This window comes from Bufo gargarizans, chromosome 6, assembly GCF_014858855.1.
Source record: "Bufo gargarizans isolate SCDJY-AF-19 chromosome 6, ASM1485885v1, whole genome shotgun sequence".
Classification (NCBI taxonomy): Eukaryota; Metazoa; Chordata; class Amphibia; order Anura; family Bufonidae; genus Bufo; species Bufo gargarizans.
In genome coordinates this window covers 55,143,311-55,157,293 of record NC_058085.1, presented here as the reverse complement: position 1 = coordinate 55,157,293, position 13,983 = coordinate 55,143,311, and the positions used below count along the sequence as shown (strand labels likewise).

At 43.3% G+C, this 13,983-nt stretch overlaps 1 protein-coding gene across 1 annotated transcript in view; it reads right to left on the bottom strand.

Moving 5' to 3' along the window:
- Positions 1-13,983, bottom strand: part of LOC122942581 (L-xylulose reductase-like) — a 103,035-nt gene that overhangs the window by 46,772 nt on the left and 42,280 nt on the right. Inside the window, exons 4-6 of the mRNA XM_044300244.1 lie at positions 13,248-13,290; positions 12,580-12,679; positions 10,078-10,142 (exon numbers count right to left, since the gene is read on the bottom strand). Of these exons, the coding sequence (XP_044156179.1) occupies positions 10,078-10,142; positions 12,580-12,679; positions 13,248-13,290 (208 nt within the window). The remainder of the gene's footprint in view (positions 1-10,077; positions 10,143-12,579; positions 12,680-13,247; positions 13,291-13,983) is intronic.

The window sequence follows — 13,983 nt, the reverse complement described above, 5'->3', positions numbered from 1 at the left end:
GGAAAGGGCTAGAGGGCAAATGTCATCAAAATGTGGTTAAGAGCATGGCAAGTGCTCTGCAAACAAATGTGGATAGGGAAATGACTTAAAATAACATAAAAAGCTATTGAGGCGCAAATGTTGGCCAAAAGAGTATAGCAGAAATGTGGGACAAATTATTGAAGTGCAAATGTGGTACAACTTGTTTAAGTTTAAGCATTAAATCAAAGGAGGGGGCGCACATCAATTAATCACCTCCCATCAGCCCATCTTTCAGACACCTCGATTAGCCCTGCACTGAGGCTGTACAGTGCTGTATTGTGCTGTACAGCCTCTCGGGGGGGGGGGGGGGGGGGGGGCTACTATGTCAGCCCCAGTTACAGGAGAAATCAACAGTGAAAAAAAAAAAAAGTGAAGTAAATGTTCCCCAGAGGTCTTGTATGACCTTATGGGGGACAAAAAGTGTAAAAAAAAAAAAAATGAAATAATGTGTTAAAAAATGAAAATAAAAAAAGGTTTCACATGTAAAAAAAAAAAATCCCCAAGTAAGGAATAAAAAAAAGTTAAAAATAGAAAAAATAAAATAGACATATTTGATATTGCCGCGTCCGTGACGGTCGGCTCTATAAATATATTACATGATCGACCCAGTCCGATAAACACCATAAAATTTTTAAAAAAATAACTGTCAAAAAAAGCAATTTTTGTCACCTTACATCACAAAAAGTGCAACACCAAGTGATCAAAAAGGCGTATGTCCCACAAAATGGTACCAATAAAACCGTCACCTCATCCTGCAAAAAATGAGCCCCTACATAAGAAAATCTCTCAAAAAATAAAAAAAACTATAGCTCTCAGAACACTGACACATTAAAACATAATTTTTTTGTTTCAAAAATGTTATTATTGTGTAAAACTTAAATAAATAAGAAAAAGTATACATATTAGGTTTCGCCACATCCGTAACGATCTGCTCTATAAAATGTCACTTGACCGAACCCCTCAGGTGAACGCTGTAAAAATAAATAAATAAAAACTGTGCTAAAACAACCAATTTTTTGGTCACCTTACCCCATAAAGTGTTATAATGAATGATCAAAAAATCATATGTACCCAAAAATAGTACCAATAAAACTGGTACCTTATCCCTTAGTTTCTAAAATGGGGTCACTTCTTGGGAGTTTCTATTGTAAGGGTGCATCAGGGGTACTTCAAATGGGACATGGCATCTAAAAACCATGTGGAGTTCACTTTCTTCTGCGCCCTGCCGTGTGCCTATACAACAGTTTATGACCACATTTCCAAAATGGTGCCAACATAAAGTAGACATATGGGGGATGTTAAGCAATAAATATTTTATGAGGTATCACTTTCTGTTTTAAAAGCAGAGAAATTGAAATTTAGAAAATTGCTAATTTTTCAAAATTTTTGGTAAATTTGGGATTTTTTCATAAATAAAGGTGAAATATATTGACTCATATTTATGACTATCATGAAGTACAATGTGTCACGAGAAAACAATCTCTGAATGACTTGGATAAGTAAAGGTGTTCCAAAGTTATTATCACATAAAGTAAGATATGTCAGATTTGCAAAATTAGGCCTGGTCAGGAAGGGGGCAAATGGCCCAGATGGAAAGTGGTTAAAGAAGCATTTCAGAAATTTTATTCCCTGTCTTCTATGCAGAGCAGGGGTTTATTCATGTCTAAAATTGTATAATGTCAACCCAAGAATTTAACAGAAAAATTACAGAAATTTACTAACCTGTCTACTTGGTAGAGCAGAGGTCTATGACGGAAAACAATTGTTTATTGTCACCCGAAAATGTAAAATAAAAATTATTGAAATTTAGTAAGCTGTCAACTAGGTAGAGGAGGGGTATATTACACCCAAAAATTTGTGAATTTGACCCTAAAATGTAACTGAAAAATGTTATATATTTTTTTTACCAGTCTAGTAGGTATATCAGTGGTACATCACACCAAAAAATTGCTGAATTTCACCAGAAAATGTAACTGCCATTTTTTTTTTCTTACCGGTCTACTAGGTATAGCAGTGGTACTTTACACCCAAAAATTGTTGAATTTCAACTGAAAATGTAACTGACAATTTTATTTTTAAACCAGCCTACTAGGTATAGCAGTGGTACTATACACCCAAAAATTGGTGAATTTCACCCGAAAATGTAAATGACAATTTTTTTTTTTTAACCAGCCTACTAGGTATAGCAGTGGTACTATACACCCAAACATTGCTGAATTTCACCAGAAAATGTAACTGACAAAGTAGTGAAATGATATAAAATAAAATACGCACAAATAAAAAAAAATTGGATTTAGGAGGTCGAGTTCCATATGGAGTAGGAGTTTGCGGAGGCGGTAGACGTAGCGGTGTAGGTGGAAGCGGCGGTGAAGGAGGACGAGGTAGCCAACACAGGATTTTGGTTTTATTTTATTAATTAGGGTACACTCTAAAAGAGTGTGAAATTTCCAAAATACAAGAATGAGCAATTGCGCTGCAGTATAACAATGGCTGGTTAGTGCCGGTATACATGTCTATTCTGCACAAGGTACTGACAAGTCATGATGGATCCATGCCTGGTTCATTTTAATGAACGTGAGCTTGTCCACATTGTCTGTGGACAGGCGGCTGTGCTTGTCTGTGATGACGCCCCCTGCCGTGCTAAACACATGTTCAGATAATACACTGGCTGCAGGGCAGGCCAGCATCTCCAAGGGGTAAAGGGCAAGCTCAGGCCATGTGCCCAATTTGGAGACCAAGAAGTTGAAGGGGGCAGACCAGTCATTCAGTACGTGTATGTGTGTGCACACATACTGCTCCACCATGTTGGTGAAATGCTGCCTCCTGCTAAGACGTTCCATATCAGCTTTTCCACATTTTGGCCATGCTAACCCTGCCTTCTGAGGTGCTGGCAGTGCCCCAGCTACGTTGGCGACCTCTTCTTCGTCCTCTGCCTTCGCCTTGTCAGGTGGGAATGCCACCAGCAGCGCCTCTACCAGCGTGCGCTTGTACTCACACATCTTACGATCACGCTCAAGTGATGGAATTAAGGACGGTACGTTGTCCTTGTAATGGGGATCCAGCAGCGTGGCCACCCAGTAATCAGCACAAGTTAGAATGTGGCCAACTCGGCGGTCATTGCGGAGACACTGCAGCATGTAATTGCTCATGTGTGCCAGGCTGCTCAGAGGCAACGAAAAGCTGTCCTCTGTGGGAGGTTTATCGTCTGTGTCCTCTGTATCCCCCCATCCACGCACCAGTAATGGCCATGAGCTGGTCTGGGTGCCACCCTGCTGTGAACATGGTTCCTCCTCCTCCATCTCCTCCTCCTCATCCTCCACCTTGTCATCCTCCAGAACTTTGCCCTGGCTGGACAATCGTGTACCTTGGGTTTGTGGGTGCAGGAACCCACCCTGGGAGCCACTTGGGAATGACTGGCCGGAAACCCTATGAAATGATCCCTCTTCCTCCTCCTCCTGTGCCACATCCTCTTCCATCATCGCCAGGAGCGTTTTTTCAAGGAGGCATAGAAGTTGGATAGTAACGCTGAGAATGACGTTATCGGCACTGGCCATGTTGGTTTAGTACTCAAAACAGCGCAACAAGGAACACAGGTCTCGCATGGAGGCCCAGTCATTGGTGGTGAAGTGGTGCTGTTCCACCGAGCGACTCACCCGTGTGTGCTGCAGCTGAAACTCCACTTTATGCAGCAGCTCTGACATATCGGGGTAATTTTTAAAGGAATCTCTGCACCACCAAATTTAGCACATGTGCCAGGCAAGGGATGTGCGTCAAACCGGCTATGTCCCAGAGCTGCTACGAGATTTCGCTCATTATCGCACACCACCAGGCCGGGCTTGAGGCTGACTGGCACAAACCACTCATCGGTCTGTTGTTCAAGGCCCGTCCACAGCTCCTGCGCGGTGTGGGGTTTGTCCCCCAAACAGATACATTTTAAAACTGCCTGCTGTCATTTGCCCCTGGCTGTGCTGAAGTTGGTGGTGAAGGTGTTACGCTGACCGGATGAGGAGCTGGTAGAGGATGAGGAAGCAGAGTAGGAGGAGGAAGCAACAGGAGACAAACTGAAGCGCCCTGCAATCCTCGGTGGTGGAAGGACATGCGCCAAACTGCTATCCGTCTCAGGCCCAGCCACAACTGCATTTACCCAGTGTGCTGTTATGGAGATATAACGTCCCTGACCGTCCTTACTGGTCCACGTATCCGTAGTCAGGTGCACCTTTCCACAGATGGCGTTGCACAGTGCACACCTGATTTGGCTCCTACTTGGTTGTACAGGGAAGGGAAGGCTCACCTGGAAAAGTAGTGGCGGCTAGGCACGACGTACTGTGAAACAGCCACCGTCATAAGGCCTTTAAAACTATCCGTCTCCACCAGACAGAATGACAGCATTTCAAAGGCCAGTAATTTAGAAATGCTGGCATTTAGGGCTAGGGATCGCGGGTGGGTAGGTGGGTACTTCCTCTTCCTCTCCAGCGTTTTGGAGATGGAGAGCTGAATGCTTCTGTTGGACATTGTGGAGATGCTTGGTGACCCAGGTGATGGTGTTGCTGGCAGATCCTCTGTTTGCGGGGTGGCAGGTGGCACTGTCACCCCAGAGGTGGATGAAGAGGCCGAGACTGCAGCAGAAGAGGAAGCAGGAGGAGCCAGAGACCTTTCTTGGTTTTTGAGGTGTCTACTCCACTGTAGCTCATACTTTGCACTTAAATGCCTGGTTATGCAGGTTGTGCTCAGGTTGAGAACGTTTATGCCTTGCTTCAGGCTCTGATTGCACAGTGTGCAAACCACTCGTGTCTTGTCCTCAGCACATTGTCTGAAGAACTGACACACCAGGGAACTCCTTGGAGCTGGCTATGGTGTGCTCGGTCCCTTGCTGCGGTGGTCAGTAGCAGGCGTACTGTCTAGAGGACGGCTGCTCCGCTTTTGCACCCTGCTCCCTCTTCTGCTGTGCTGGTGGCTCTGTGCGACCACCGCCTTTTCCTCCGAACTACATAGGTCACTCGCATGAACTTGATTCCATGTTGGGTCGACGACCTCATCGTCCTTCACATCATCTTCCACCCAGTCTTCACCCCTGTCTTCCTTGTCAGTCTGCACACTTTTGAAAGCCCCAGCAGTTGGCACCTGTGTTTTGTCATCATCCGAGACGTGCTGCGATGGTCCTCCCATGTACTCATCTTAAAAAATAAGTGGTTGGGCATCGGTGCACTCAATCTCTTCCACTTCTGGGGCAGGGCTAGGTGGATGGCCCTGGGAAACCCTACTAACAGAGTCATCAAAAATCTGAAGAGACTGCTGCATGACTTGGGGCTCAGACTGCTTGGCTGATTTGCAAGGGGGTGAGGTGAAAGACTGATGGACATCGGCTGCAGGTGCCAACTGTGGTCTTTCAGCAGGAGAATGGGTGGAAGACAATGTGAAGGAACTGTATCAACTGTCAGCAACCCAATCTATTATCGCCTGTATTTGTTCAGGCCTCACCATTCGTAGAGCCACATTAAGTCCGACCAAATACCGCTGCAGGTTCTGTCACCTACTCGCACCTGAGGAAGGGGTTTCACTTGTGCATGTAGCTGGCACAGATCGACCACATCTTCTCCCTGCAACAGGAGCTCCACAAGCAGCACCACGACCTGGGCCACGTCCCTTATTTGACGCTCCCCTCATATTTTTCGAATTTAGGATCTTGCCCTAAATGGGTGTTCAATTAATAGTAGAATAGAACGACAGTATGTAAAGGGTGTATCTCACATGGCCGGAACCAGACTAGGCCTCAATTAAAGATTTCTTTGCCCAAAATGGCTGTATTTCAAATGCCTGAATCAAACCCCTGTGTGTAAAGGGTGTATCTCACACGGCCTGACCCACTGTAGGCCTCAATTAAAGATTTATTGAAAGCTGTATATATTAAACTTGAATTTAACACTTGCAGATCAGGAAAATAGTGGTGTTGGACAAAAAAAGTGTGTTTTTAAAACCCGAGAAAATGATGGCTGTATTTCTAGCTTAAATTGCACACTGACTAATCCAGATGTTGTATATTGCCAAAAAAGTGTTTTTTGGGTAACAGAATATGAAAGCTATATATATTAAACTTGAATTTAACACTTGCAGATCAGGAAAATAGTGGTGTTGGGCAAAAAAAAGTGTGTTTTTAAAACCCCAGAAAATGATGGCTGTATTTCTAGCTTAACCAGCTTAGGACCGCCGTACGCAGTATTGCGTCTTTGCGGCGGCCCTGTTATTTTTTTAACCCCTAAAAGGTATATTAGACGCTGTTTTGATAACAGCGTCTAATATACCTGCTACCTGGTCCTCTGGTGGTCCCTTTTGTTTGGATCGACCACCAGAGGACACAGGCAGCTCTGTAAAGTAGCACCAAACACCACTACACTACACCCCCCCTGTCACTTATTAACCCCTTATTAACCCCCTGATCACGCCATATAGACTCCCTGATCACCCCCCTGTCATTTATCACCCCCCTGTCATTGATTACCCCCCTGGAAGGCTCCATTCAGATGTCCGTATGTGTTTTGCGGATCTGCGGTGTCCTATTTTGTGGATCCATGATCCGCGGATCCGCAAAACACATACGGACGTCTGAATGGAGCCTTACAGAGGGATGATCAATGACAGGGGGGTAATCACCCCATATAGACTCCCTGATAACCCCCCTGTCATTGATCACCCCCCTGTAAGGCTCCATTCAGACATCCATATGTGTTTTATGGATCCACAGATCGGATCCGCAAAACACATACGGACGTCTGAATGGAGCCTTACAGGGGGGTGATCAATGATAGGGGGGTGATCACCCCATATAGACTCCCTGATCACCCCCCGTCATTGATCACCCCCCTGTAAGGCTCCATTCAGACGTCCGTATGTGTTTTGCGGATCCGATCCATGGATCCGTTTGTCCCGCAAAACACATACGGACCTCTGAATGGAGCATTACAGGGGGGTGATCAGGGAGTCTATATGGGGTGATCACCCCCCTGTCATTGATCACCCCCCTGTAAGGCTTTATTCAGACATTTTTTTTGTCACAAGTTAGCAGAAATTGATTTTATTTGTTTTTTGTTTTTTCTTACAAAGTCTCATGTTCCACTAACTTGTGACAAAAAATAAAATCTCACATGAACTCACCATACCCCTCATGGAATCCAAATGCGTAAAATCTTTTAGACATTTATATTCCAGACTTCTCACGCTTTATGGCCCCTAAAATGCCAGGGCAGTATAAATACCCCACATGTGACCCCATTTCGGAAAGAAGACACCCCAAGGTATTCGCGGAGGGGCATATTGAGTCCATGAAAGATTGAACTTTTTGTCCCAAGTTAGCGGAAAGGGAGACTTTGTGAGAAAAAACAAAAAAATATCAATTTCCGCTAACTTGTGCCAAAAAAAAAAAAATCTTCTATGAACTCGCCATGCCCCTCATTGAATACCTTGGCGTGTCTTCTTTCCAAAATGGGGTCACATGTGGGGTATTTATACTGCCCTGGCATTTTAGGGGCCCTAAAGTGTGAGAAGAAGTCTGGGATCCAAATGTCTAAAAATGCCCTCCTAAAAGGAATTTGGGCCCCTTTGCGCATCTGGGCTGCAAAAAAGTGTCACACATGTGGTATTGCCGTACTCAGGAAAAGTTGGGCAATGTGTTTTGGGGTGTCTTTTTACATATACCCATGCTGGGTGAGATAAATATCTCTCTATAATGACAACTTTGTATAAAAAAATGGGAAAAGTTGACATTTAGAGAGATATTTCTCTCACCCAGCATGGGTATATGAAAAAATACACCCCAAAACACATTGCCCTACTTCTTCAGAGTACGGCAATACCACATGTGTGACACTTTTTTGCAGCCTAGGTGGGCAAAGGGGCCCACATTCTAAAGAGCACCTTTAGGATTTCACAGGGCATTTTTAACACATTTAGATTTCAAACTACTTCTCACGCATTAGGGCCCCTAAAATGCCAGGGCAGTATAACTAGTCCACAAGTGACCCCATTTTGGAAAGAAGACACGCCAAGGTATTCCTTGAGGGGCATGGCGAGTTCCTAGAATTTTTTATTTTTTGTCAAAAGTTAGCGGAAAATGATGATTTTTCTTTTTTTTTTCTTACAAAGTCTCATATTCCACTAACTTGTGACAAAAAATAAAAACTTCCATGAACTTACTATGCCCATCACGAAATACCTTGGGGTGTCTTCTTTCCAAAATGGGGTCACTTGTGGGGAATTTATACTGCCCTGGCATTTTAGGGGCCCTAATGCGTGAGAAGTAGTTTGAAATCAAAATTGGTTGCTCTGACGCCGTGCGCTTCCTGCTGCCACCGCAATACAGCGTTACACTGGTATGATCTGTACCAGTGTATTACTGTATTGTGGCGGCAGCAGGAAGCGCACGGCATCATAACAACCAATGACTCCGTGCGCGCCTGCTCTCAGAAATCCAGCCCCGTGAAACACGGCAGTGTGCATTCGGCCTAATACAGATGTTGTATATTGCCCAAAAATCTTTTTTTGTTAACAGTATATAAAAAAGCTGTATATATTAAACTTGAATTTAACACTTGCAGATCAGGAAAAAAGTGTTTTTAGGCAAAAAAGTATGTTTTTAAAACCCCAGAAAATGATGGCTATTTTTCTAGTCTAAATTGCACACTGACTAATCCAAATATTGTATATTGCCAAAAAAGTGTTTTTTGATAACAGAATATGAAAGCTGTATATATTAAACTTGAATTTAACACTTGCAGATCAGGAAATTACAGTTTTTTTGGCCAAAAAAAAGTGTGTTTTTAAAATCCCAGAAAATGATGGCTGTATTTTGAGCTTAAATTGCACAGTGACTAATCCAGATGTTGTATATTGCCAAAAAAAGTGCTTTTTGGGTAACAGAATATGAAATCTGTATATATTAAACTTGAATTTAACACTTGCAGATAAGGAAAATACATTTTTGTGGCAAAAAAGTGTGTTTTTAAAACCCCAGAAAATGATGGCTGTATTTCTAGCTTAAATCGCACACTGACTAATCCAGATGTTGTATATTGCCAAAAAATATTACATTTTCAATGTCCCAAAAGCTCAGATGCAGTGCTGGCGCACTGGGCTTGCATAAAATGGCCGCTGCCGCCCACCTAACTGACTTATTAAAGTTATTTTTTTTTGGTCACTGGGCTCAGGGCAGGATAAAAAATTGTGCCCTGCACCCACAAAACACGATGTATGTAGATCGCTGAGTTAGATTCAGATTTTGAGCAAAGAGTCTCTCCTATTCTCTCCCTGAAATCACCAGCAGCATCCTCTCCCTACACTAAGCACAGCAGAGTGACGTGCAGCGCTACGTGACTCCAGCTTATATAGAGGCTGGGTCACATGCTGCACTGGCCAATCACAGCCATGCCATTAGTAGGCATGGCTTTGATGGCTTCTAAGGTCAGAAAGTTAACCGCTTGTTGATTGGCTGCTCTGCAGCCTTTTAAAAAGCACCAAGAAAGCGATGAACACCGAACCCGAACTTTTACTGAAAATGTTCGGGTTCGGGTCCGGGGTCCAAAAATCCTAAAGTTTGGTACGAACCCGAACTTTACAGTTCGGGTTCGCTCAACCCAATTAGGGTCCATTCACACGTCCGTATGTGTTTTGAGGTTCTGCAAGTTGTGGATCCGCAAAACACGGACACCGGCAATGTGTGTTCCGCATTTTGCGGACCACACATCGCCGGCACTCTCATAGAAAATGCCTTTGTGGACAAGAAAAGGACATGTTCTCATTTTTTTGCAGAACGGAAGTGCAGAACGCAAATGCGGATGCGGGCAGCACATTCCGGCCCCATTGAAAATGAATGGGTCCGCACGTCTCGAACCCGAACATCCAGGTGTTCGCTCAACTCTAGTCATATCTCTTTATTAGATCATTTTTAACAGGAAAAAGATGTCAACTATTGTTCATTTCCTATGATCTGTAAAATAAATTATGATACGTAATGGTGGGAGAACACCTCTCATTATTTAAACAGCAAGTAACAATCTGCAGTGTCACCTTTTGGGGTCCCAGTTCAAGCGCCATAACTTTAGTTAGCATGTCCATTGCTGCTTTAGTGGTACCTGTAAACCCAAAAATCAAATATATTAATGATAATGGCTGGCTTTATAAGGGCTCATGCACACAAATGTATTTTCTTTCATTCTGTTTTTTTTGTGGACCATATGCGGAACCATTCATTTCAATTGGTCTGCAAAAAAATCGGAAGTTACTCCGCATGCATTTTGTTTCCGTATGTCCCTATTTCAGTTCTGCAAAAAAATAGAATATGTCCTATTATTTTCCGCATTATGGACAAGGATAGTACTGTTCTATTAGGGGCCAAAATACAGAATGCACAAGGACGTCATCTGTATGTTTTGCGGATCCGTTTTTTGTGGACCGCAAAAAAACATATAGTCATGTGCGTGAGCTCTTAGGCTGGAATCACAAATGCAGTGGGTTGGAAATATAAAATAAGGATTTACACTTCTCTTTTCTCCTGGATCCACTTCTACTCCATCAAACTGCAGTTAAAATTCAAGTGTAGTGACCCAAAGGTACACTGCTAAAAGGATCAATTTCATGCAAAAGATTAAATTGTGTACCAAGAGTCAAATGTTGTGGTTTGTTGTTAGTACACTTATTTCTTTATGTACTATGGGGCACATTTATTAAGACCGATGTTTTCGACGCTGGTCATAATAAGCCCTATGGCTGGCGGTGGACTGCCAAAGTTATGTACAGGTGCCGGCCTCCACATAACTTCAGTGTATTCACCGCCACTTCTAAATGTAACACTGATTCCTAGCTGTCTTAGATTTAGACCATTTTGTACGCCTCAACCAGGCGCAGAAAATGATGAATGAGACGGGCCTTCTGGTCCATCCCATTCCATGCCCAATATTTTTGACCTGGCATGAGTGGGGAATAAGTCAAAGATTTTGCCGTACCATAGCAAAAGTGGCATATATCTTGTCATAAAGGACTCCCTATGTCTCTCAAATGGTCATGTATTGGCAATACATAGTTAACCCTGGCAGACTTGGTTAGGTTGCTGCTGATGGGCTAATCCCTCTTCCTGGTTAGAGAGTCTAATCTGAGCAAGACTGGAGGTTAAAAGTACATGTGCAAGCTCCATGAAAACTATGCTCAAATGCAGAGAACCTTTTATCTCTGAGACTACAGTTGAGGGAAAGAGAACTGACATTTATCGAAGGTCTAGAACTGCATTCCAAGACCGTGCACTGGATTCCGGCAGTAAGGTACTGCTCGTTTATGGCATACAGACTTTACTGCTTGTGGAAAGCAATGTGCCTCCAGTACTCCTCATACCTTGAGATGAACCATCCAGATCTAAGATCTGAACTGGGCGCTGAAGAAAGTTAATGAGAACAGAATTGCACGTCTATGTTTATTTTGGAAGATCGGAAAATTTATTTAGAGTGAGACTCGGGGAGAGATGTCATCATGACTGCCACTGGCTATATACAGCCAAGTAAGCTCTGTGATATACCTCAGTACTGTACCAATTTCTGATATCTGTGCTGCAACTCTCATCATCTACTGAGTAAAGAAAGACTCCTGTTTTGCACCCTGGCAGACACCCAACATCAAGGGCACCCCAACTACCACTAGGCAGGAGCCCCCAGAAAGTTAGGGAGTGTGAAGAGGGAAGAAGGGCTGCACCCTCCACTTACTGGAGGGAAGATTGCCACTGTGAACTGTGAGTACCACTACCCCTATCAGGACCACCACTCTTATCCTCACTGCCCTGTGTCTCCCAGCATAACTGGGAATGCAGAGAATCGTAGTTGCACAATAGTTGGAGAGCTATAGGAGGGGAAGGCTATGTTCACATCTGCATTCATAATTCCACTTTTCTGCTATAGGAACAAAAAAACTAAATTAATTTCAGTTGTGGATCCATCGCATGACGGACACCAACGGCACCCCATCGACTGTAATGGGATCTGTCATAATGTCTGTCATTTTACATGCTGCAGCAACTTGTTTAGATGCGATGGAGGTGTCAGCACAGATATGAACAGAGCATAATGGCCCTGATACACATTAGGGTATGTTCACTCATGGCGTAAACGCTACAGATTTGCCACAGCGGATTGCTTGCAGTAAATCCGAAGTGTTGTACAGTACCAACAAAGTGGATGAGATTTTGAAGAAATGTCATCTACATGTATCTACAAGTCAGCAGCAATGCCTCAGTAAAATCCACATGTAACTCATGCAGATAGGGGAAAGAAGGATTGGGAGCGATGTATTTCAATGTCGGATCCTTTTGTTTTTTCAAGAAGTAAGCCATCGGCAGATATGTTAGCCGGCAGCTTTCTCCTCTCTCCGCATTAAAAACACATAATCGACTGAACAGAGTGTGAACAGGCAGCTATTGCAGGTGTATGGGCACCTGAAAACTCTGGTCTCCAATGTGAATCACATCAGTCGAGTCACATCTCATGAGGAATCCATCTGAGTATATGCAGGTTATACAGCAGTACTTACTGTAGATGCCTAAATTCTTCAATGGTGATTGAGATACTTGGCTGGACACATTGACGATTGAACCGGACCCTCCACGTGCAATGATCTGACGGGCCACAATCTGATGGGGTAAACCAGGGATGTCAAACTCATGGCCCTCCAGCTGTTGCAAAACTACAACTGCCAGCATGTCCTCATAGCTGAAGGCTGTCTGGACATGATGGTAGTTGTAGTTTTGCAACAGCTGGAAAGCCACAAATTTGACATATGTTGGGTAGACAATATGATTACTAGAACTGTCTTTTGTCATCCATGCAACATAATGCAGTGGTCCCTCAAGTTACAATATTAATTGGTTCCGGGATGACTACTGTATGTTGAAACCATTGTAACTTGAGTCCATAACTCTATGGAAAACTGGTATACATAGGAGCAACCTGGTGCAGACGGAGGGCAGTACAGGATATGTAGGACCACACTGTACTGTAAAGAGGAGATACTAGACACCAATACATGTGTCTTACCAGAGAAATGGCCATGTTGATTGGTTGGATGTGAGTGTGAAGCAAGGTATGACTCTAGTTCCATCTTATGATGGCCCAGAAAAGACCATTGTCAGTTGAAGAGGCATATGTATCTTGAGGGACCACTGGTATTGGGATTTATGTTCTGCATTATCTGTGTCTTACCTGTGATACCGGGATTATTGCCCTTGTATTAATAGCAATATGCCTAGGAAGTCAAGACAGGATAACATGATGTAGTTGACAATGAGAAAAAAACAAACCATAAAATTACACTAACAATAGAAATAGGACTTCTTAACCTCCAGTGAAGCATCTGGGACTCAGATGCACAGATGATAAGTATGCTATGCCAAAAATGAAAATAGATACCCATAAGAAAAGCATATGAGGGGTGCTGTATTTGACTCAGCAGCCAATGGGACCAGTACTCCCTATTCCTTACCAGACCACCAGAAATAATCAGGTCATTCGACCATTAGGTCATTGAATGAGCCAATAACTGGGATTGTGCCATTAGTGCTAACGAAGTGTGGCCATAAGCAGGAGGGTAAGGGTGCACTCACACGCTGTGGATTTTGTAGCAGAAATTTCTGCAACTGAAAAGCAGTTCTATTCACCTAAATGGGGCATGCAGAAATCCAGGTGCATGTTACCCCATTTCAAATAAATGGAACTGATTTTCAGTCACATACATTATGGCAACCAAATCCACAGCATGTGAGTGCAACAGTTGTGGCGCTCAAAATCTTGGGAGTAATCATCTGAACCATTGTACAGAATGAGGCCTAAGATGCCGCTTTTCAAATACAACTTTTATTAAAGGTTTTACTGATATACAGTGGCATAAACTGCCTAAGCTTCTTTATCATCCAGTAAATCGACATTATTGCAGGGGTAT